Below are 25855 nucleotides of genomic sequence, written 5' to 3' on the forward strand. Positions count from 1 at the left end.
TTCACCCTATCCCCAATGGAGAAGATAGTGACACCAGCCCTATAAAGTCTTTCCACTTCAAAGCTGAGATGTTCAACACTACCTAGGGATTTTCATTAATAGAAATTGGGTGTCTAAAATTTCCAGGTAGCTCACAAAATCTCAGTTTAAGGATACTACTAACAACAATTAAGGTCAGGACTAATACTGACCCCATCACCGATACTGCAGACACTAGAGGTGGCTCCTTGCAGCCAGACAGTGTCTGGGTACAGTTTTGTCCTGTGTCACTACTGGATCTAATGCAGGCTACAGTTTGAAGATGCCTATTCTGCCAGCTTCCTCTTTGTTCTGAAGCATTGTGTGTTTTGTATTTCAACAGTTCAGATAGATTTTACATTAAAGTTGTTTATAAATAAAGAGTTAGTTACTTTAGCAGTAAAAGGATTTTGTAGTTCCAAGCCATTAGAACTGACTCACTGAACATCTGCCATCTCAGGTTTCACACCCTAATTGGGGAAAGCTGAAATAAAAACAAAGCTTTTTAAATTGATTTAGGACCAAATTTTTTTAAGGAAGTTAGGTGCCTAAAGATGCAGAATTTTGGCAGATAACTCCCACAGGTACCATCTGCATCTTTAGGTGGCTAAACACCTTTTAAAATCTGGCCCTAGAGACTGGTTCCTGATGGCCACAGATCATCTTAACTGCACAAGGGAACATCTCACCTACAGTAGAACCTCATTTATCCAAACCTCTGATTTGAAAGCCTTGATTTGAAAGCCCCCATTTGCTGAAACTGGGTTATGTTGCCCTGATATTTGTGGGAAAGAACAGTTTGGATAATGGACTATATAGATTGTACTCGTTCTTTAATATTCCTAATTATCTGGAATCTGATTGACATATAGGAAGTTTATATATTGAGTTGTGTGCCTGTATAATGTTAGCTAAATGCTAATTGTAATAAATGTGATACAATTACACATTTTAGGGGTATTGTATCAGAAGGAAACTTATGTTCCTAAAGTACATGGGACTTCTGGCTCTGACTGGTAGCTGCACTGGAATATAGTAATCCAGATCTGTCTGTTTTCATTGCTGGTAGAGACCAGAACTGCCACATCAGAATGCCTCAGAGGAGGATTATCTGAGCTTTGTTTTAAATGCTAGTTGTTAAGTAGAGGTTTGGGGTTTTTTTTTTTCAAATTAGAAAAATTGTTTAAAGTATATTGTGTGCTATGAAAAGAGCTAGTGGAGGATTATATAGTTCAGAGGCTTGATAATGAGGCAGCAGCCTTTCACCTCCTAGGTCACGGATTTATTTGTTATAGAACTATAGTGATCTTAATTCTTGAACATCTGATTTTGAGAGCAGCATTGGTGAAAAATGTGACCTCTCAAATAAGGCAATTAAACGTCCCACCTCATTAACTTGGCACAATTCTTGGCTAATATAAAAGGTGAACAAAAAGGCTAGCCACCTACTAAGCCAAGTTCAGGCATTTAGGATTTTGTATTTCATTGCAGCAATTAGCAGCTTCCCCAACACCAAATACAGAGACAGCAGCTGCATGTCTTCTGCCTGCAAATGGTGTGTCTAACTCTTGTGAGAGAACACAAAGCTCAAAACTCCGGTATTAGCAAGTAAGTAAAAGAACTGGTAGAACCTCAGAGTTATGAACACCTGGAGAATGGAGGTTGTTCCTAACTCCGAATGAAACTTTATGGTGGTTCTTTCAAAAGTTTGCAAATGAACATTGACTTAATACAGCTTTGAAACTTTATTATGCAGAAGAAAAATGCTGCTGTTAACCATCTTAATTTAAATTAAGCAAGCACAGAAATAGTTTCCTTACCTTGTCAAATATTTTTTAAAGTGTCCCATTTTTAGTAGTTTACCTTTAATACAGTACTATACTGTATTTGCTTCCCCCCCCCCTTTTCTTTTTTTCTTTTCTCTGTTGCTGTCTGATTTGTACTTCCATTCCGAATGAGATGGATGGTTAACAGATCAGTTCCTAACTCTGGTGCTCATTATGCTGAGGTTCTACTGTACTGACTTATCTAGTGGTTTTGTTGTTGTTTCTGAAGTCTAAACAAACTCAATTAGTGATTGGGAATCTTAAGCAGCTTCTGGACATTTCAGCCCACCTTTGTAATCTTTATGTAATTGTTCATTGCCTTCACTTTTCTACCTTCTGCCTTGGAAAGGTTTCATTATACAACCTTAATGGCTATGAATTTTTTCCATGGAACAGCAAATGTTTTGTAACAGTAATTAAGTATTTTATGAGGCTATGTCTACACCACACAGCTTTTAGCAAAGCAGCTGCTGTTTAAATTTTGGCAGAAAAGTAGTTAAACCCCTTTTCTCCCCCAAAGCTGGTCTATGTACATTTTGGGGTGCAAATATTAAAGTTAAAACTAACAAGCTTCTTTTATGTGTATTAATGTTGTGAACATGTAGCCCTTAATGTGTAATAAACAGGTGTGCACTCTGCTTCTAAATTGTCTTGGGATCCTTTGGGATAACAGGCACTGTATAATAGATTACCATTCTCTCTACCTCTTTATTTTTGGTTCGTGTTCAAATAAGGATTTTTATTGAATGGTTTTTGAGGGCAAATGAAAACGTGTTAGGACAAGAAAAAGCTGTGAATGGGAAAAGTTTGTAACGCGCGCAGGGGCTATGTTCTCACGCAGTTCTCTGCACTTGGGCCCCAATCCTGCACCGATTTAGCCTCCATGTTACAGACGGTCTCCCCCGGACAGTGACGACGCTCCAGCCCCGCTTTGCATCCCAGGAACGGGCGCTGCTGCTGGTACCAGCCAGCCCAGCCGCCGGTGCGTAGCCCGAGGTCCAGCGGAGGGCCCTGGCGCAGGTCGCGGACACCGGGAGCAGCCGGGCGGGGCTCAGCCCGCAGCAGCTCCCCTGAGAGAGACCCGGCGCCAGCCAGGCTGCATAGCGCCCTGACTCCCTCCATCTCCGGCAGGCCGCCTCCTCCCTGCACTCCTGGGGCGAGCCCCGCGTCCGGGCCGCCTGGGCCATGCCCTCACCGGGGGAGCCGCCCGCGGCAGAAGCCGACTGCCCGAGGCTCCCCTGTGAGAGACCCAGCAGCGCCAACCCCCCTCTCCTCGCCCCTCCCCTCCGATCCCCTTTCCCCTCCCCCTCAGCCGCCGTCCCGCCCTCTCCGCACGCTCCTTTCCTAGGCGCCCCCCGCCAGAGGAGCCGGTCAGCCGGGGCTGGCAGGAGGGAAGCCAGGACGTTGGAAGTTCCTCGACGAGCCTGACACCGCAACCGGTCGTTCCTCGGCTGGCGAAGGCTGCCCGGTGCTCCTGGGGTCCTGCGCTGGGGGAGGTGGGGACAGTTCGGGGTGGGGTGGGGGAGAGTCTTCATATGGAAACCTGCCCAGATTGGGGGCACCTGTCTCCGGGCTGGGTGTGTTCAGCTGGTATTCTGGGTAACTGTATTCTGCCCTCCTTAATAATACTTAATAATCGTCCCCTGTCAGATAAGCAAGGTGTTTCTTCAATTTCATCCTTACCCTGCTGGGTGGTGCCGCCATGCACTGTTTAAATCATGCCACCGTGTTCCCGGCTGGGTCGTGTAGTGATCCCTCTATGTAGTAGCTGCCGCTGGTAATAATTTGCAAAGATTGTTTGGATCAGTGATTCTCAACTAGGGGTAGGTGTACACTGGGGGCTTGCAGAGGTCTTCCGGGGGTACATCAGCACATCTAGTTATTTGCCTAGTTTTACAACAAGCTACCTAAAAAGCACTAGCAAAGTCAGTACAAATTAAAATGTCATACAATGACATGTTTATACTGCTCTATATACTATACACTGAAATGTAAGTGCAATAGTTATATTTCAGTTGATTTATTTTATAATTATATGGTAAAAATGAGAAAGTAAGCACATTTTCAGTAATGTGCTGTGACACTTGTATTTTTATGTCTGATTTTGGAAGCAAGTGGTTTTTAAGTGAGGTGAAACTTTGGGATAAGCAAGATAAATGAGACTCCTTAAAGCACTAGTCTGGAAAGGTTGAGAGCCACTGGTTTGGAGTATTTGGATGAAAGGTGTTATCATTGTGTTTCTGTATCAGTAATCATGCATGTGGGTATTGAGAATAGCTATTTGAGGTAACACTGACCTACTACAAAGCAAGCAGGCTTCAAGTAGGGCACTGTTTGAGTCAAACAATACAGTGATAAAAAGTCAGGAATTTCTAAACGCTGCCATTTGGAATAAAAAAGGCAAATAAAGACTATGGCAGGTCCCTGTAACAAAATCATGAAAAGGAAACATTCTAGATCTGAAGACAAAACACATTCTGCAGCATTCTCCACATGCCTTCCTTTGGAAGGGGGGAATGGCATAGCCATAAAATTAAAAAAAAAAAAAAAAAAAAAAAAAAAAAACTGCTTACAATTTAAGATGAACTATTTTTGCCTGTTTTTGTTTGATAGTTTCAGTGTTTAGCAGAACACTACAAATTGTCATTAAATAAGGCCATTTAATGGCAGTGTTTTCTCATGCAACTGTTAGTTGTCCAGTTCAGTTCAACCTCCTAAACACTTCATCATCTTATAGGTTTTTTGAACATGCTTTAATTAAAACAAAATCATACACACGTCAGCTCAAGTTAGTTTGAATGACTAAATCAGGATTGAGAATGGTGGAATGATTTGTTAAACTGTGCAGTGTAATTCTAAACCTTTCTCCAAAATTAATAGGGCAAATGCAGAAACTAACACAAGAACGTTCATTGTCTGGGAAACTGGATATGTTTGAATGAGACAGATGTCCTGTAGAACTCCGAGTGGAATAGCTGAAAGGGAAGTGCAGAGAGCTTTTTAGTCTGTGCAAATGAACAGGACTAATAAGACTGTGGCTTCTCAAAATCACATGTTTAAGATCTTTCATCATCCAAAATTTTGGTTCATTGTTAATTTTTTTAATCAGTGTTACATCCTAATAAATGGAGGCATTTGTAGAAGGCAATTGGAAACTTGTTATGGTAAACAGAAAAATTTAAATCTTTGCACATACACACTATGTAAAGAAATGAAAATGTAGAAGAATGCAATTTAGTAAAGAGATAAATATCTAAATTTCAGAATCAGAATACCATTTGCAACAGTAAATTTAACACAGAAGAAAAGACAATCCATCCAAATTCTGTTATAATAAGAATGGACAGGGTGATTGGACATGCATGCAGCTAAAATGCCTATAGCACTACCCAGAAACAAGGCAGGCAAACCCACACAATGATATCTCGCAAAGTTAAGTGCCAGATGGTCCAGTGTGCATGGTCTTCTGTATTATTACTTTTAAAATAATAAATGGATCTTTATTTTAAGATTCAATATATATGAGAGGGCACCATTTAACATCTCAAACAAAGTTATGTTTTGCATTAATTCTTTTATTTTAGCTGCTGGGAAGGTCAAGTTAGTTCTTGGGCTAGGTGCCAGATTGAGAGTCCTGGAGAAGAAAATCCTCTGATTCTCCAGAGAACAGGTATGACATGGGCTATGGCAGTGAGGGCTTCCCCACATTGCTCAATGAATATGTACCTACCTTGATCTGGAGGTACTATCTGTGTAGGCGAGAAGATAGTTCACTCACTGTTCCCTTTCAGTCCTTGGTCTTGATGATGAGGGTGCTAATTGTTGTGATGTAGATACATGTCCGTTGGGAACTGGACTAAGACCAGCAAACCAGTTTCACATAGGATAATTTGTGGGTTACTATCAGTCTAGGAACCAGTGCTATAGCAGGGAAAGACTATTTTCCATTACCTGGCCCCTGAACCACTTGGTCTTTCAATAATCTTTGTGGCCTGGAGCCCCGTGCATTAGGGATAGTGTAAGCATAGCAAAGTATGTACACTCTACTCAGTATACCCCAACTGATGGTGAATAAGGGTTCCCACCCTTCCCCCGCCAAGAGTCCTGGTCCGCGCCTAGGGCTCCTAGGCAACAGGGTAATACAAATCATCATCATTATCCAGAGACTCAGAATCAGTTTGTGACAGTGAAGTTGCATGTTTCCGTTTGCATGGACACCATTTCCAAAAGCTTGTTACCTAACTTACCTATCAAGCAGAGCCCTGTGGTAGCTAAGATGTCCACCTAGTTATGATGCAAGCTAACCCTCCTGCTAGGAGACTGACGGCATCAGAGGTCTGAGGAAAGGGAAGCACTGCCTCCTCATACTTGCAGCAACGGTCTCCCTCTGATCCGTGCACCGTGCCGTGCCCTGCCTGGAGCATCTCTCACTGGAATGCGATCAGCAAGTGCTGTGAAGGGCTTCCATACTGGGGGATTGTGTGAATGCCGAATCCTGAAGGGATATTGGAGTAACCATTGGGACAGTCCAACTTTCTAATGCTAGCAACAGGCTTAGGCTCTTTTTACACTTTTTTATTGCTCAGATTGTTCTAGGGAAGTGTTATAGGACTGATATGTTCTCATTTTTATTTGGGAGCCTAATTACATCAATATGCCTCTCTTTACTTTGCCATAGCTTTAAAAAGAATAAATAAAAATATTACATAATTTCAAAGAAAGATGCATATTTCCTTTTTACTAAACTGGGTTAATCCTTTAGCTGGAATATTGTTTAGAATGTATACCACAGAGTATAAAATTAAAAGAACTGCCTAATACAAGGGAAGTAAGACTGACTGTGCACATATCAAGTTTGGAGGGTATTATTATATTTTATTATACTGTAGAGAAGTCTAAACTAAAATCATTGGTCCAAACACTCCTGAATCTGAGTTATGATCTCAATCTGAACTTTGCATCTCAGATCCATCTTTAATTTATAGCTGAAACTTTAGGATAAATATTGTCTTTTGACTTTGTCTTTTATTTTCTTTTGCAATCCAAATATCTTCTGACTCTAATAAACAGCAGAAGAAATGCCCAAAAATCTGAAGATATGTTTTTTATTGATATTAATGAATCATGCAGGGACTGCAAGTGGTCAGAAGTCTGATAAAGGTAAGATCAGAAATCTTGTGTCGGGGAAAGAATGTTTTGTGTATTGAAAATGCTATATGTAGTAAAATAGATTCAGTACAACTGAGAAATATGGGATCCGTTTCTCTGCTGGAGAATTTGGCTAACATTGTAAATAAAAGTTTTGTTTAAAAGCAGTGACTTTTCATTAAGCAATTTTTATTAGCACTATACATCCGCTGCAGGTACATTTGGTTAAAGGTACTTTTCTTTAAATTAGCTTACTTATGATGCATTTATTTTATGTTTAGACGTTTTTTATTTGAAAAGGTTGTTGAATCTAATTTTAGTAATAGGATAATCTCTTACAGATTTGCCTCCATTATTAAAAAAAGCTGCGGTTAGTATTTTTATTTTATCCATCTTCCAAAATTCTGTAATATAATCTAAAAATGTTTGTGTTATTACACGTATTTGTTGTTTATACCCTTTAGGAAGAAGTAATAGCTGGAAAATATCTGAATGGTAATGTATAAAACTGTCCCTACCTATGTGTTGACAACATTTTCAAATATCATGCAACATATTAATTCTTTTTGTTTTATGTTCTTGTTTAGCTTTCCTTGATATACTCCATTTTCAGGGGTAATGTATGACATCCTGTAATGTAGATAGTATATGTGTATGCACTAGAATAGAACATTATGGATAAAAAGTATAATCGAAGGATATATATTTAGTGTTCACTAATATTAACCTATTATGTACAGTGTGTATATATACACTATTAGCTCTATGACCTGCATTATCACAGGCTTTGCATACAGAATTCTAAACCACCAAATCATTGTATAGTGGATTGGTGCAACTAGTTGTTATGATTCAGAACTACAATGAAAATTGTTAATTCCTCTTAACAAGTATAAAACCATTTCTCATGCCAAAACAGAAATATACATGGCATGAGTCTGGGAATAAATACCTGCTACATTATTTCAAAAACTTTTTGATAGTTAACTTTGTTCATTTTTTCCCACTGTAATCATGGGTTTAAGTGTAAATCTGTTTTGGCAAAAAGATTAACTAAATCCTTGCATCACAGTCTTATTAGTAATAGTGCTTGTTTGTCATATTTATTTTCTCTTGTAAGCAAAAGTAGTTTATTATTTTACCTGTATTTTGCTTTTTCCCCCCTGCTGTAGCACTAATGTATGGACAACAGATATGCCTAAAAAAATCATGGCATATTTCCATGCTCAGAATGTTATATTTACTATTAGCAGCCTACAGGTTAGTACCCTTTTAAGAGACAAAACTTTCTTACTAAAGAGAGAGGGAGAAAATATTCAGAAAACTAGTGTCTGTTGTCTAAGTTGTAGAGTTAAATTATAGAGTTGACCAATAAGTCTGTATAATACTGCAGATCAGTATTAAATTGAGGATAGAGTACTTTGCTTTATGGCCTTCAGAAGTTTGCAAAGGACTAAGACACAAATAATAAAGAAAAGGGCCCTTTTGCTCCTCTTTTGGAGGCAAGGCAGGGCCTGAATGTTTGCACTGTAGGCTTGCATGCGCTCTTTGGTATGGTAACTGCTAGCCAAGTAACTTAGCCACACCATGTTTCTCCATAAAACAGAGGATTTCCCTACCCATGCTTCAGGTCTAGCTGTGCTTTGCATTACTTCTAAGGAATGTGAGATACTAGATTTCCTACAAAACTCTCTCTCCTTTGAAGACTTCACTGAACTCTGTTTTATTAAACAAACAAACAAACAAACAGAAAAACCCTTTTTTGTGGCAGCATAAGTAGTGCAGGAAGTACACACCATTCGTTATCCACAGAGTCATTACAAATGATGGTGGCCAAGTTCAGACTTGGAGCAACGTTATCAGTGGAGCTGCACCCTTACACCAGATCTGAATTTTGTCTCCCTGAATAATAAAAAACATCTAATGTCCAATTTGCATTCTTAATCGTCTCAAAAAGCCCATGGCCATTCAGAAGCACATGATTCAGTATCCCATGATTCCATTTCATCATCATAGCTCTTCCAAACTATAGGGATTCACATTAAGGTTTTGCTTTTAATTTTAGTTTTTGACGCTTTCATGGAGAGCTATGATATAAGTTTAAAGTAGCCTTAGATGACTGTGAATAGTCACAGACATAAGGGTTACTGATTTTAAGTAGAAATAAAAGGATATGAATGAAAGTAGAAATAAAAGTTACAAGGATTTAATGCATAAGGTAATCATCAGTGTAGGGAGCATTTAGAGATCCTGAGCTGATGTCAATAGAGCTATGTAGATTTACACGAGATGAAGTTCTGGTTAAAGTTGTACCTGTAGTTAGGCCTTCAGCTGATTATAATGGTATTTAATATTTAGGAATCTATTCTAGGAATTATTAGTGAATCAATTGGCTAACTGTAAAGCAGTTTGTACATACTGAGTATGAAGGATACAGTGTTTTAAGGATTTATATTGCATACAGAGCCAGCTGTATTCCAGTAACAGGTACAGGAACAGTGGCTTAAGTAATATTCTGTCATAATATATCATTAGCAACTGAAAAGATTGTGCAATTTAAAAGACAGATAACCATGTCACTCATATTGCTCTGTTTATAGTGAAGGCTTCTCCCCTCTGTTTCTAATGACTTTAAAATCCACTTATATTGATTAGCTTCATTAACACTTCTAAACAGTGTAGTCAGCCGTAGACTTCCTGGAACGGAAGGTATTTGCAATCTCTAGCATGGTAAAATGTGTTTTGTTTGCAATGTGGATCCTTTTGCACCCTAAGCAAAGACAACAACAAAAATTACAACTTCAAACTAGTTTTGAAATAGTCTTGTTGGAATTCAGTATAGTATTAATTTTTACTCCAGTCCAGGAAAGAGTAAAGGTGAGATAACAGTGCTAATCACACTTATAATGACAGGTTTCAGAGTGGTAGCCATGTTAGTCTGTATCAGCAAAAAGATTGAGGAGTACTTGTGGCACCTTCGAGATTAACAAATTTATTTGAGCATAAGCTTTCGTGGGCTAAAACCCACTTCATCAGATGCATACAGTGGAAAATACAGTAGGAAGATATATATACACAGAGAACATGAAAAAATTGGTGTTGCCATACTAACTATAACGAGAGTAATCAATTAAGGTGGGCTATTATCAGCAGGAGAAAAAAAATGTTTGTAGTGATAAATGCCATCATGTGCCAGCAATGCCCCTCTGCCATGTACATTGGCCAAACTGGACAGTCTCTACACAAAAGAATAAGTGGACTCAAATCAGACGTCAAGAATTATAACAGTCAAAAACCAGTCGGAGAGCACTTCAGCCTCCCTGGTCACTCAATTACAGACCTCAAAGTCGCAATATTCCAACAAAAAAACTTCAAAACCAGACTCCAACGAGAAACTGCAGAATTGGAATTAATTTGCAAATTGGACACCATTAAATTAGGCTTGAATAAAGACTGGGAGTGGATGGGTCATTACACAAAGTGAAAACTATTTTCCCATGCTAATTTCCCCCCCACCCCCCATTGTTACTCACACCTTCTTGTCAACTGTTGGAAATGGGCCATCCTGGTTACCAGTACAAATTTTTTTTTCTCCTGCTGATAATAGCCTACCTTAATTGATTACTCTCATTATAGTTGGTATGGCAACACCCATTTTTTCATGTTCTCTGTGTATATATATCTTCCTACTGTATTTTCCACTGCATGCATCTGATGAAGTGGGTTTTAGCCCACGAAAGCTTATGCTCAAATAAATTTGTTAATCTCTAAGGTGCCACAAGTACTCCTGTTCTTTTTGCTGATACAGACTGACACGGCTACCTCTCTGACACTTGAAACATTAATGGTTTCTCTTAATGTTATCTGTTCCCTCTGAGTTCCAAAACACATAAGACTTTGTTCACTGGTGGTGGGGTGTGATGTGGCTCATTGACTGAGGACCTGGCATGTACTTTCCTTCCCATTCAGTTGCATGTTTCTTTCGGCTTTGCATTATTATTATTAATAGTGCTTAGTATTCTTAATCTTCAAAGTGATTGAAGGGATTAATCATCGCATCCCATTGTAAAGTAGAGAAGTATTATTATTCCCTTTTTTTTTTTTACAAATGGATAAACTGAGGCATAGATGTAAAATGACTTACCCATTGCCACAGAGGGAGTCATTGTCAGAGCCAGGATTAGAACTTGGGAGTTCCTATCCTTTCAGCCTGGAGCGTTTAAACAGGGAGTTTCCGGGAGTAAAAGATTAAGTGTGTGTGTGTGTATGTATGTATATATATATATATATATATTTTATTATTCCCCTCCTGTCTGCAGACATCTATAAAAAACTACCTGGAGAACCTTTTATACCAGCCCAGACAGCTGCTGTCAGATTTTCAACAGCTTAATCATCAGCAGTTTCAAACTGCAGTGAAATATCTCTTCAGGAGCAAAAAGAACCGTTTTGTAAGTCACTTTGCACTCATTGTATGAAAAGTAAGAGCTGCCTTTTGATGTTTAAATAGAAAGAAGGCCAAACTGGGGTTTTTTTTTTGTGAATGTTTCACCCTGTAACACAGCAGACATGGATTAGAGTCCCAGGTTTGGTGTTTTACATCCCTTGTTGATTGGGTGTGGGAATATGAGAACAGTGCACTAAGCAATTATATGGGGGACAGAGCACTCTCTTCTACCAATATAGGACCTGATACTGTAATTTGATCTGTGCGTCGGACCCTTACACCCACATAGAGTCTTGTTGAAATCAGTGGGGTTTCACATGGGCATTAGGGGTCCACCCACATGTATCATTTTTCAGGACTGGGGCCATTACATGGTGTTTATGAATAGGGAAGAGAGGGTCTGCTCTGATGGGAGGAAAGGCCTGCAACATAGTTGTCCTGGACATGGGAGAAAGCAAACCAGGAGAAATGGAGGATGCTCCCCTGGAGACATGTGATAAGTGCCCAAATAATACAAGACTTTATTGTATTGTAGAGTCTGTTTTACTCAGACAGTTGCGATTCATATCGCATTGTCAGAGCACACAGGTAAGTTCCTAGAACGCTTTGGGAGCTATGTCAATAATACTGATCAGAGCTGCAAATGGCATTTTCTCACATGGTATTTACAGGTACTTCCAGGACTGATCGTGATGCCAAATCACCATCCCTAGAACTAGCACTGAAACATCAGTCCTGAAAGTACTGTCTTTGAACCACAGACATTTAAATTGGGAAATGACCTATTAGTTCTAGTCCATTCCTTTATCGGGTAAGAGTGTTCTTACAATGTGTTTTTAGTGTTTGTCCAGGCTTCTGAAGGATGTGTGTTCGGGTAGGCTTTGCAAGAAATACGGCATGTGGAAAAGGTCCATTCTGGGGGGGTAAGGTGATCATCTATCTACATACATACATACTTTATGCACAGGTTGCCACAAATCTTCACATTTTCCCATGTTTCCAGGCAAATACTTCGTAATCTCCAGCCATTAGTAGCCCTTTTCTGCTTTTCACTTTGCTTGAGAGATTCAAGCTGATTTTTGGCCCACAGGAGAAAAGAATAATCTCCAGTAATGCAATCATCCACAGTATTTTATTGCTGCTCTGTTTCGAAATAATGGAATACAGTGTCAACATTGCTTTTTATCAGGCCTCAAATTTAAAAATATATTAAATTGATGAAAGTAAATATATTCTCTTAACTCTTGAATACCTGCAGGAATTGGGAAATATTGTTCTTGATCTGGACAGGATTAGGGAGAGAATTTTCCAAAGCCCAGGAGGAAACAGGACCTTGTTCCTTGTTACATTGGAGAAATGCTTTCCAGCTTTGAGTTCTATGGAATGTGTGGATATACTAAGCCAAGTTCTGCGGGTGTCGTCAGTGAGCTATCTCCAACCTGATGTCATTAGAAGCCTCCCTAAAGATCTTCCACAAGACACTTTCAGAAACTTGTAAGCCATTTATTTCCCAATGAAAACAATCATTTCTATTCTCTTCTGATTAAATATACTTTTTTTAAAAAAGAGTTTGATATAGTGGCTCTATATCTGGCATCAAGATACAACTTTCTATTTAGTTTTCATTCATTCTGATGCTATAAAAGCGTGTTTGCTAATCTGTACCATAAAAAGAAATTCCACTTATCAATTAATTTGCATGTGCCATTTTATCATTTAGATCAGCTGTCTTCAAGGACCTCTACGACAAGACAATGGCAAATGCACAAAGAACTCTGTATGACTGGATGAAGCAGATTCTACAAAAATCCTATATCACCAGTGGTATGTTGAACATTAAAAGGAAGACTTGCTTATCTATCTTGAAGCATGGCCAGGAAAGGGTTAATCTTTCCTAGTGAACTTTTTTCCTCATTATGAATAGTGCTGTGTTAAGGACAGCCCTCTTAAATACTGTACATCTGTCCAGCATACAGTAAACATATGTCCTTTGCTAGAGTTTGATATTGCAGATACAATTATAAAATATGCTTATTCTTAAAGGTGAACTCCACCCGTGTACAGAGGGCCATACACAAGGACTGTGTGCCCCTTTGGTCCTGTTTCTAAGGCTTATAGGGGATTTAAGTTGTGTATTATCCTAGTACAGGCTCTCTGCACAGGGGTGAAGTTCACTGTGGTACCCTGTTTAGACTAGGAAAATAGGTGATCTTTGAAAATGTTAGCTACCATGTTTTTAAACACAACAGGAGGCTATAAGGGTTCTACCACTGGGGCACTGGCTAATTCTGAGAAATGACAAAATTAAAAGCAAAGTAAAATAAAGGTACCTCCTTCCCAAAAATACAATAATACCCTCCTCCTGCCTTTCACAGCTGTTTATCTCCCCTGGCTGAGGTGCTTATTCCAGGGCGCGACAGTACAGCAAACATTCCACTAGGGGGCACCAGAGCAACAGAAACAAGACACTTCATTAGCCACTTTAGCAGCCCTTTAGTAGTAATAGTAGCAATTTGCTCTTCCAGGGTCTGATCCTCTTCCCATTGAAATCAATGGCAAAATGCCCAATGACTTCAATGGAGCAGGATCAAGCTTCTGTGCGATCTTCCATCTAAAGATATTAGAGTAATCTGTAAACACTGATAATGAATGAGTCTCAGACACCCCTGAGAGGTAGGTAGGTATTAAAACCAGGGGTGAAAAAAAGTTAAAGGACTTACCAGGGCGGCTGGGCTCCTGGGGCAGGTATGTGTGGGGGATGGCTCTGGGCCCCTGGAAGGGGCAGGGCCTCAGGTGGAAGGGATGGGGTTGGGGCCAGACTCTCCCAACCAGCCCTTCAGCGCTGCCCAGCCTGCGCCGCTCGGGGCTCTCGCCACTGCCATGGTAGCAGCAGTGGTGGCTGGGAGCCCCAGGGCTGCCCAGAGGATTCAGGGGGCCTGGGGAAAAGTGGGGGAACTGCGGCGCTTGTACTCACCCGGTGGCGGTCCGGGTCTTAGGTGGCATTTCGGCCACAGGGGGCCCTTCAGTCACTCCGCGTCTTCAGCAGCACTGAAGGGCCCCCCCGCCGCCAAAATGCCGCTGAAGACCCAGAGTGACTGAAGAGCCCCCCGCTGCTGAAATGCCGCCAAGGACCCGGACCGCCATTGGGCCGGGGCTTGCGGGGCCCCTGCGGGGCCTGGGGCAAATTGCCCCTCCTCCTTCCCCCCGGGCGGCCCTGGGGAGCCCCAGGGCTCCGGCAGCGATTTAAAGGGCCCAGGGCTCCGGTACCAGCTTACTTTCACCTCTGATTAGCACCATTTTACAGACTGAGAAACAGAGGTGTATTACTTGCCCACAGCAAGTCTGAGCCAGAGTTGTAAAGAGTCTAGCTCTTCTGACTTCCAGATTTGTGCATTAAGTACAAACACATCCTCCTTTAATTAACAAGTGCATATACAGCCAAGAAGTAACTGAGAGTTACAGTGCCCCACCTAAGAGTTCCAGCACTGGCAAATGGTCTTGGTTGTCATGGTCTCTTGCTTGCTCCCATGACCATTATGGATTAGGAACAGTACGAAGACAACATGAAGCACAGAGCTTTCACACCCCTCTGCAGCAACCCCTCCTTCCACTGCAGCTCAGCAATGCAAGAATCTTGAAACATACCATGTATCTGTGTTATGTAGTAGGCTGCCTTCCCAACATTTTTGCTAGTTTTTGTTACAGATATTTCCTCATTTGTATATTTGTATATTCCTGTGGAATGGCAGAGAGCTGTTTCATAGCAGCATGTCTTCCTGTCCAGTTGTGCCAAGGTCTTAGGATCAACATGAGGTGGCATGTTGTTTTAATGCCTCAAAAACATCTCTCTAGAGCTTTGTTTCTAAGTAACTCAGCTAATTCTCATTTCTTTCCTATTAAAAATACCAACGTCTCCAATGATGAAGAACTCTGGTGGCTTTTACAAAAACAGGTGCTGATGTGTTTTATATTTTCTGCCTAATTTTTAAAGAACCAAAAAAGGCTCCAGGGACCCTAGTCTCCAGTGTTGCTAAAAGCAAGTTTCCTCTTCTATTAAATGCTGCAGTCAGGATCTTTACATTGTGAAAATTCCATCCCCCCCACTCTTTCCTCTTCTCTCTCTCCCTTCCTGTCTCTTAATGTGTTTGGTGGTGGGAGATAGTATGGTCTAATGATGAAAGCAAGGACTTTTGGAGTCTATTCTGAACTCTGTTTCACCATATCAACCATTATAAGGCAGTCACTTAAGATCTGTGTTTTCAAAAATGCCCACTAATTTTGGATGCCTCAGTTTGAGAAACTTGTGGCCTGATTTTTTTCAGAGATGTTGAAAACTCCCTGTAGTGTATTCATGACTATTAATAGAAATCACCTAGAGTTGTGGGTGATCAGTATCTCTGCAGATCAGGCTGCAGAGATGTCAAGCTGAGTACCCAAATATTGAGACACCCAAAATTCATAGCCACTTTTAGAAAATTTAAGCCTTAGCTGCTCTGTGCCTCAGTTTTTCCAATTGCTAAATGGGAATAATTATTTCCCAGGGCTGTTGTGATTGTTTATTTGTAAAACATTTTGAGATCCTTGGATTGTGCTATATAAATGCAAATGATTGTTCTTCTTATAATAAGGTACTGTATTTCTTCAGTTTTTATCCTAATTTATGGCTGTACTAAATATTTTTTACTTTCTCTGAGGTGAATATCAGTTCAGTTAACAATGAGAGTGTTCAGTATAATCATAGCATATAATCAGTCCTTCAAAGGGACCCTGTCCGGTTAATAATATACAAATATAAAGTGCTTTACCTATGTTACCAAATAACACATCTGATTATGAAAACTGCTACTTCATACTGCTTTTTACTTTTGCATTTTATTCAGTTTAGGCAGTACAGACAGACTAGTCATTTTCACTTTCTGATTCTCATTATTAGCACGAAGCTGCAATAGAAATGCACAAACCTCAGCGGAAAGTTTTAAAAGCAAACAAAGCTGATTTATTGACATTTAAAATATTAATGAATACATTAATGTTTGCAAAATGTTGGTTATAACTCATCTCCTCCCCACCATTTATGGATTTAAACTATCTGACATTGTCCATATTTAAGAGTAGGACCTAGTAGTGTTATGATTTTAGATATCCTTTGATTATCCAGCAATGCAGATATACAGAGTATAATGTTTATTTGTAATCACAATGACATTCTTTACATTTGAATGAGTATTTTTGTACAATACAGAGTTAAATGATTCAACCTCTTGGGTCAGTGCAGAAAATCTATGGATTTTAGGAAGATATATGGTCCATCTTCCATTAGAAGAAATTATGAAAATTAGTCTGAATGAAGTAAGTAGAAAAATGTGTTTGAATGTATCAGTTATCCAATGATGTGATAGAATGATCACAAGCACAAACTTAAAAATGAAAGATTGTGTATGTTTAAAATGACTTAGTTGCAAACTAAATCCAAATGTTCAGTTGATCATTTATTAATGATCCACTCCACTGCCTCTTTTAAAATTGAAAAATGTACAACATCCATAAGTGCTTAATTAGATGCGTATGCTTGTCATTGTCTCTTTCCCACAATCTATCTCCATCAAAACTTCCATAGGCTGCACTGGGAGCTCTTCAGATGAGGCAGGATCAGGCCCCATATTAGATTGCAAATTATTTAGGTATAATCAGGGCCGCCGAGAGCGGGTTCGGGCCCCGATGAAAAAAATTTTTTGGGCCCCCCAGCAAGGGCAGACCGGCTAAACAGGGCCGACGAGAGGGCGGGGAAGCTGGGCCCCAGGCCCCCTTCCGGACCGCTGGGCCCCGGTAATTTGTACCGGCTTTCCCCCCCCTCCCATCGGCCCTGGGTATGATACAGAACTACTGTATCTTTGCCTTTTTAAACTTTGTATTATCCAAATTGCTCTTTGTGCCATCTGTGTAATCTGAAAGGAGGCAGATGATAGTTTATAGTATCAAACATGTATTAATGTCTTCAGTTTGTATAGATTCCTGATAATATACTTTTGTTTGTACTAATTAGATGAGACTATTCATAAGCTATGACAATGCAACAAAGCAGCTGGATACAGTGTATGATATCACACCAGAACTCGCGCAAGCTTTTCTAGAAAGAATAAACTCATCAGGATTTGATCTGAGAAACACTTCAACTATCTACAGGCAAGCAAGACTTATTTTCATTTTTAGCTGTCTTTGAAAATGCTTTTCTGGAGCAAAGTGGAGGAAAGGGAAGGGAAGGGAGAGACTGGATGCTGCATGGGATTGTTAGAACATCATAGTCTTTTACTTCTAAGTTGCTGGTTGAAAACTGCCACTGGTTAGCAATAACCAAGAGTTGTTGCCATCTGATGAATTTTTGAAAGTGCTTCTGAAATAACCTGATGGTCTCACACCAGCTTCCTTGTGGACAGGTGTCCATGTTATTAGTAGCGCCCAAGAATCAGGGTTCCATTGTGCTGGGCATCATATAGATAAATAAAATAAGATATTCCCTGCCTGAGCGAGCTTGCAACCTATATGTCAGGCATAATTTCACAGGTGGATGAAACACTCAAAAAATGTGTGTGTGTTGGGGGGGTAGTTTAGGGGGATGAAGTCATAATAAAACAAATTAGTCTTTAGCAGAAAAGAAGACTCAGCTAGCCACCTGCCTAACCATTGCGTGATGGTATTGATCTGTAGGCATTATGGCAGAATAGACTTTGAGGAGGGAATCACACATGCACTAGCCACCACCAACACAAGTGTCATTAATTGATACCCACATTACCAGTTGTAGCAGAGAGGCCAAGGAGGAAATGAGGCATGAGAAAAGAATGATCTAGCCTCCCCACTTAAGTGGGCTCTCAGAGGCATAGGCGCCAGCTCTGTGGGTGCTCCAAAAAAATAGTGGGTGCTCAGCACCCACCGGCAGCCCCAGGGATCAGCTCCTCCCCCTCCTTCCCAGCACCTCCCGCCTGCCTCAGACCAGCTGTTTAGCAGCATGCAGGAGGCACTGGGGGGAGGGGGAGGAGCAAGGTTGGGGCGCACTTGGGGAGGGGGCAGTGGAGAGGCGGGGTGGGAGCTTGGGGGAAGGGGCGGAGTGGGGGTTGAGTACCCCCCAACAACTCATAAAGACGGTGTCTGTGCCCTCAGTATTGCATTGAGTCACATTTGCATGCATTGCTGACCTTCTTGTGACTGTTCTGTGGGTAAACAGAGGATCTCCATCTTCAGGGCTGTCAAACCAGCACTAAACTCACTTTAACAATAATAGCAATCAGAATGAACATGAACCTTTCTCGTGGATACTCAGTGTGAACCACCTGCAAGAACATTTTGTTCCTTTACATTTATATTACATTTTGTCATATAACTGATCCTATTTAGTCCCAAGACACCACTCTGGAGTTGTTTGCAGCCCCCTGAGGCAATTCCTTGGACTTTTCAAATTTATAAAGAATAGGCTTTATGACTCCAATTATTTTTTCATTACACCAGTGGAACTTTATTCACTTCAGTGGAGTTATTCCTGAATTACACTGGTGGTAAGTGAGAGGAGAACCAGGCCCACCATGTATATTTCTGTGTCAAGAATGAGGGGGGAAAAAATCTCACAAATGGTTTTACTTACCCATGCAAGGTGCCAACTTCTTACAAACTGGAGGAATGTCACGCTCCAAAGTCCTTAATATATTCCATTTTACAATCCCCTTATTTTATTTTACACATTTTAACCCTATTAATGCTCTTTTAAGAAGTAATATTATTTATTGCTGCTAATCCCAAGGGAGATTAGGAGCCTTTGGTGGCAATGCAGTAGTGCATCAGATGGTAACTATTTGTTATAGAAGTGCGGTTATAGATACTTTGTTGTTTTGCCTGTTAGTCTGATGATGATGTGCCATGACTTCTGTTGGGCCACTAAAACAGTGGGTTGTTACATTGCTAAGCGATTTACTGTTGAGGGACTAGAGGAAGTAAAAACCGTCTGAACCCATCTACACTACAGACTTGTACCAAGTTTGTGACTAGGCTGCAGCATAGCTAGCAGCTGGTTCAGTTCATGTCCATAAACCACATAGTTTAGACACCAATCCTGGTGGGCCCATGTTCTGCATATTGATCCTGTCTGTGAGCAGGGCTGTAGCATGAATGTCAAGCTGTAGCTGCACTCTCCTGTTGTTCCAGCCTTATGTAAATGGGATTGCTAACAGGTTGGAAGATTAAATATTGGGGCAAGGCCAATATTGTAGCCTTTTTTGCTCATTTGATGACTAATCATTGACCGTAAGTGCAGTAGAAGTAGAAAATGCTCATCAGAGAGTGCTGATATTTTACCATGACTAGGATATGACCATCAGGTCAAATGTGTCCATATGGCTGATGCACAAAGGTTCTGTCAACCTGACAGCTGAAATCATGCATTCCACAAATGCCTCTGGAAATAGCTATTCACAGCGTGTTTTTCCTAACCAGTGTGGACAGATTTTTTCTTTCTATGTTATGAAACTCTGCTATAACCAGGAGGGTGCTGAGTGAAATAGTCTGTAGCGAAGCTTTGTAAAACAGCTAAGTTTTACAAGTTTGCAGTAACTGTGTTTGAACTTTGTGTTCTTAACATAGTTTTAGTTACTGGATCGACTAAGCCAGAAGGGTATTAGGCATGTAATCCTCAGCCATACAGACAGTTGTATGCCCTGCCCATGCTAGAAACAAAGGCATGTTTAATAGAATATCATAGAATATCAGGATTGGAAGGGATCTGAGGAGGTCATCTAGTCCAACCCCCTGCTCAAAACAGGACCAATCCCCAACTAAATCATCCCAGCCAGGGCTTTGTCAAGCCTGACCTTAAAACCTCTAAGAAAGGAGATTCCACCACCTCCCTAGGTAACGCATTCCAGTGCTTCACCACCCTCCTAGTGAAAAAGCTTTTCCTAATATCCAACCTAAACCTCCCCCACTGCAACTTGAGACCATTACTCCTTGTTCTGTCATCTGGTTCCACTGAGAACAGTCTAGATCCATCCTCTTTGGAACCCCCTTTAGGTAGTTGAAAGCAGCTATCAAATCCCCCCTCATTCTTCTTTTCTACAGACTAAACAATCCCAGTTCCCTCAGCCTCTCCTCATAAGTCATGTGCTCCAGCCCCCTAATCAAACATCACCTCTGCCTCCCCCTGCCTCTGAAAACGGTTGTCTTGTGAGGGTAAATAGTACAACAGAGCATTGCAAATGACTATAGTCATTCTGTTGGGTATCAATTGGATTTTCTTACAACTGCTGTTGAACAAATCTACGTCCAGTGGGGCAGCCACATAACTCTGCCTGTGTGGTGGATAGGAAGCTATGCTAGATGTGAAACATGGTAGATTTTTATTTATTTAGATTTAAAATGATAAAATAAAACCTATCCAAGACTCTAGATGCCCAGCACGTTAATTAATTATACAATACAGTGAAATCCCAGCAGTATTAAAATAATAATTCCAATCGGAACTCAGCCTGTCAGACACCTACAGAGCATCCTATCCATCCCCTTCAACCTTTCTAAAGTGGGGATTATACCCAAAATCCTTCCAAAGGGAGCAAATTCCAAAAGTGGACTCCTTCAACTGAGAGAATCCTGCCACAACATATTGAGTCATTAACCTAAGTTCTGACAGCAAACGCTTCCCAACTGGTTTTAACAGGGTACAAGAGAGTGTAGGTCTCAGACCATTCAGGGCTATACAGATTGTAATTCAAGGTGTTTGTGACAACTAGAAGTGATCAGGAAGCTAGTTAAAGACTATGAGCACAGGAGCTGCATTCATGTATCTGCAGTTAGCTAACTCATTTCTGGTCTCCCATACAGGTTAGGCTTGTTGGTTTGTTTTTATGATAATATGGAACAAATGGATGCCATTGTGGCACGGGTTTTACTTCATCAAATGATGAAATGCAATCAACTGAGAGGCTTCCAGGCTGATGTTTATAAGGTGTGTATTTGTTCACTCTTGTGTGAACTATCCTAGCTAATCTGTTTCTCACCCTCCCCTTTCTAGGATAAATTTCTTCTAGAATCCAACAAGAAAAGAGTGACAAATCACTGACCTGCAAGAAATACATAAAAAAAGTACTTGAATAAGTAATGCAAAAGATAAAAGCCCATTGACGCTTTTAATGGCATTTAGTCTCCTCAACCTGTTTCCTCACTCTTCATATTTATTTGCAATCTGTGGGTCTACTTCAGGATTTCTGTGAAGTAGGTTCTTGCTAAATGCTTGCTTCTGGTGCTGATGGTTAGTCAGAAAACCCCTGATAATGTTTGGGTAACAATGGAAATTAGATGTTGGCAAACCTCCTTGCTCTTAAATACAACTTCATGCTCTGCATCTGCCTTTTCTTGATGTAGCTCAAAGCTCAACTCCTAGACATTGCAATGCAAAACCAGACCTTGAATGATACCCTTGGGTCTCTGTCAGATGCGGTGGTTGGATTGACTTCAAGTCAGCTGGACTCTTTGTCACCTGAAGCCGTGCATAATGCTATTTCAACATTAAACCAAGTCTCTGGATGGGCAAAAAGCCAAATTATGGTTTTATCCAGCAAATACCTCACTTCCGAAAAGGTACATTTTGGGATTTTTGTGATAAACTTTATCACATTTGATAAAAACAAAGTGCAGCAACCTTTTTTCAACTGCAACTGTTGATTTTGAAAAGTTTGGAATCCAGAGTTTTACTCTATAATTTATTCTGAGTACAAGATTTCTGTAATGCTGTCATTGACAGAGCTGGTCAGAAAATTCTGTTTAAACAATGTTTTAACACAAAATAGGAAAATATAGTGCCTAAGATATAACTTGACATAGGAAGAATGTGCATTTTTAGTACACCATTTTACTCTCAGTTCTGAGTTGCTGCCACAATCAGCTGAACTTTAAGAAATGTTAAAACTGTTACTGGAGGTTCTACATTCCAAAGGTGAATTTTAGACAAGAAACATATTGCACATCTAGTACTAATGGTTCTGAAATTTGACTTTAAAAATTTCTGCTCTACGTGGATTTGAAAACTTCCCCTTTTGTTTCCTCTGATCTCTGTATAGGTTTTATCATTTTATAACATTAGTCAAATGGGTGCTTTGGTGACTGGAATTAGTACTCAATCATTCTACAACATGAACCCAAAGGAGCTCTCTCAAGTTATTAGAGGCACCTTATCCCAGTATGCCTCTGATTTATCACCTGCACAGCAACAAGGTATCCTCACTAAGGTAATAATAAATTCTTAATCCCCCTTTCCATCTGCACCAAAGCACGATGACCTTATATGCAGAACATGATTTTTTTTAAATACTGTCAATTACATGTGCATTTTGGCTGAATTGTTCACTGAAATAATTACTTCCTATTTGTATTCTGTTTTCCTCTCAAACGCCAGCTACACTTAAAAAGTTATGTACTTTACCCTCTGTCATTCAGTAACAAGTTAATTCTGAGTAATGAAGTAACTCTTTACCTGCAGTCTCTTAAGAAATATTACATTGAATTGAAAGAATGTAGTCAAATCCTATTAATCTGGAAATAAATTCTAAGTCCCATGTACTGTCTTTTTTCCTCTCTATTAGATGTTTGCATCTAGAGCTCTTTCCTCCGCAGTCACAGATATACAAGGAGCTTTTTTTAAAGAAGTATGTCTTTCTGATTTATGGAAGGAAACTGGTTTTAACTCTTCAATAGTAAAAGAAAAAGAATTACGAAAGAGCCAGGTAATGAGTAGTTATAGTATTTCCATTTCCACTGTGACTACTGCCTTTATAAATACAAAAAATAGATTTCCTCTGAAGCACAGTAAAACACTTCAAGACAATTTTTTTAATTTTTAAAAGGGTTCTCTCTTGATTAGGATCCCAGGCCACATTTCTCCAATAGAAAAAAAGTCATCATTACTATTGTTTTCCCTTCCTACTCCATTTTCAGAGGTGTGTTCTGTTGCTTACTGGACAATGGGAAGAGTAGAGATAGAGACGCATAAATTCAGAATGAGATTGGAGAATATGGGTAGAAGGAAGGAATCAATCCAAATATGCTTTGATGAACCCACAACCAAAGGTCTCACTGACCTGGTCAGCATTATAAGGAATTTTTATATAAGAATAAACTGTTCTTTAATATACTAGGCACAAAGCTTGTCAAGATTCTGCCACATATTTCTTCTTCCTGTATTTTGTGTAATTGCCACTTGCATTTGAAACTAATCCTGTAGTCTATACATAGAGGTATCATGATCATTGTCTAACCTACATGCTATCACTTAAGTAAGTGATAATGATTATTCCTGTAAATAGGGGTTGCAGGGCTTGGGCCTCACAATCATGTTTAATGCTTTTAAAATTCATACGAAAGATACTACAGTATTTCCTTGAACTATCATACAAATTACCCAGGATGCACTGTCATATATTTTTAATTTCAGGCCTTGTTTCTCTATGAATTATTGTCTAAGAAAACAACAGCTCCCGCTGACCTCTTAAGGTATGGGTACTAGACTCACTGTTTCACACCCAGGAGAAATGCGTTTGAAGCCTCATTTTGTTATCAGAGTGGCAATGAAACAAACAGTCTTCTATCAGAGGGGTAGCCGTGTTAGTCTGAATCTGTAAAAAGCAACAGAGGGTCCTGTGGCACCTTTGAGACTAACAGAAGTACTGGGAGCATAAGCTTTCGTGGGTAAGAACCTCACTTCTTCAGATGCATGACTTGCATCTGAAGAAGTGAGGTTCTTACCCACGAAAGCTTATGCTCCCAGTACTTCTGTTAGTCTCAAAGGTGCCACAGGACCCTCTGTTGCTTTAAACAGTCTTCTATAACTCTCAAAATATTGTACATTTATATAGCACCTTTCATCTCATGGGACCCCAAGCCCCTTCATCTTTCTCATAAAGAGGCGCCCTTAAGCTCAAAACATATAAGACCCCCAAAGTTCTTGATCAACATTTTTCAGTTTAGGCTCAGCTCTGCTTTCCGATGGCTTTAATGATTCATTATCAGAGAAGGCCATGAAGAGGCGGGGAGGGGAGGTGAAATGAAGAGGAGGGCACAAAGGTGGGGAAGAATGAAGAGGTGTCCACAAGGGGTCTTTCTTGGGATTTGGTCTGTAGAATGAAAGAGATGAAGATCCTCTGCCCTGGATCATGCTAACAAATTCATGAAATCATGTGTTGTTCTCTTTATCAGTATAGGGCAGTTGGTGAAAGGAGTAACATGCCAGCAGATTGAGCGTATGAGCACCGACTCTTTTCTAAATAATTTCAGATTCTTTGAAAAGAATCTCCAGTTGCTTTCTCCATATCAGGTAAAATTGGAATCATAATAGTGTGTGTATATTTTTCTATATACATAATCTAATACACAAACTGTAAGTGGATTAGAGCAGGGTGAATTCATAAATTTTTTTCAGTGAATTTCAGACCTTCTGTGTGAACTGTCCATTAACAGATTCAATTTTCACTATTTCATTTGTTGTTCAAGAATTAATTGCAGAATTATTTCTGCAGTTCATTCTTGATTTGGAGCTAATTCATGAATAATCTATTTAAAACTCATACAAACCCTGATATGCACCCTACCATGGGCCTTTTCATCTCTGGCACACAGGAAGAGGAAGCTACAAACAATTTTGTAGAAATTGCATGCATGAAAAAACTCTCTGAAGATAAGCATAATTCTACATATGCTAATTTTTAAAATGTAATAAACACCATATCTGCATTCTTCCTCAGAATTCATAAGTGCTTAAGATTCTAAATATTTTGTTTTCAGGTTAACTGTTTGGCTTGGAAATTTTGGAAAGCCTCCAACACATCTATCCCTCCCTTTCTCTTATCAGTGCTTCCGTAAGTTCTTCTTGTAGTATGCATGGCAATATGTTCCAGTTAATCCTCAACAGCTTTTTTTACTTAACCATTTTAGTGCCAGAGAAGTGGATGACTCAAGCAAATGATAGTTTTATATGTAAGTCACTGGTTCCAGCCAAATCAGTATCAACCAAAAGTTGTTACCATTTGATGTGTGGTCAGTGATTTGTGTGAAACATGTCAATTTTAATCCCTGGTTCCAATCGCTTCATGAGAACCATCACACTTGGAATTTATTGATGCATGTAGAACTGTTATAAAGACTGAATTGCCTTCTCACCCTTTTGAAGTGGTCTCTCTCCAGGCAAGATTGAGGCACATTGACAGGGTAGTGTGTGGAAAGCTTGCGCTCTACCTGCTCTATGAATGAACAGAGGACTTAATTCTCTAGGCCTTTCCGTTCATCACCTTTCATAATTGCTAAATTCACTTACATTTGTTTGTTTATTTTTTGTTTAAAGATACAGACATTTTGTGATGCCTAACTTACCAAGTAGAGCTGTTGGGGG

General features: G+C 39.9%; 1 protein-coding gene across 2 annotated transcripts in view; it reads left to right on the forward strand.

Moving 5' to 3' along the window:
* Positions 1-2675: 2675 nt before the first annotated feature.
* OTOA (otoancorin) overlaps positions 2676-25855 on the forward strand; it is a 59386-nt gene continuing 36206 nt past the window's right edge. The window contains exons 1-19 of one of the 2 annotated variants that reach the window (XM_042853204.2): positions 2676-3340; positions 5429-5514; positions 6915-7004; positions 7334-7362; positions 7457-7487; positions 7580-7607; positions 8165-8252; positions 11312-11443; positions 12698-12933; positions 13160-13263; positions 16682-16788; positions 17483-17622; positions 21301-21424; positions 21841-22056; positions 22536-22703; positions 23058-23198; positions 23906-23964; positions 24667-24784; positions 25252-25325. In XM_042853204.2, the coding sequence (XP_042709138.2) occupies positions 6923-7004; positions 7334-7362; positions 7457-7487; positions 7580-7607; positions 8165-8252; positions 11312-11443; positions 12698-12933; positions 13160-13263; positions 16682-16788; positions 17483-17622; positions 21301-21424; positions 21841-22056; positions 22536-22703; positions 23058-23198; positions 23906-23964; positions 24667-24784; positions 25252-25325 (1877 nt within the window). In that variant the 5' untranslated portion in view covers positions 2676-3340; positions 5429-5514; positions 6915-6922. Of the gene's footprint in view, positions 3341-5428; positions 5515-6914; positions 7005-7333; positions 7363-7456; positions 7488-7579; positions 7608-8164; positions 8253-11311; positions 11444-12697; positions 12934-13159; positions 13264-16681; positions 16789-17482; positions 17623-21300; positions 21425-21840; positions 22057-22535; positions 22704-23057; positions 23199-23905; positions 23965-24666; positions 24785-25251; positions 25326-25855 lie in introns of those variants that run through there. The other variant, XM_065559985.1, reaches the window with a different exon arrangement.

Source organism: Chrysemys picta, chromosome 10 (assembly GCF_011386835.1).
Source record: "Chrysemys picta bellii isolate R12L10 chromosome 10, ASM1138683v2, whole genome shotgun sequence".
NCBI lineage: Eukaryota > Metazoa > Chordata > Testudines > Emydidae > Chrysemys > Chrysemys picta.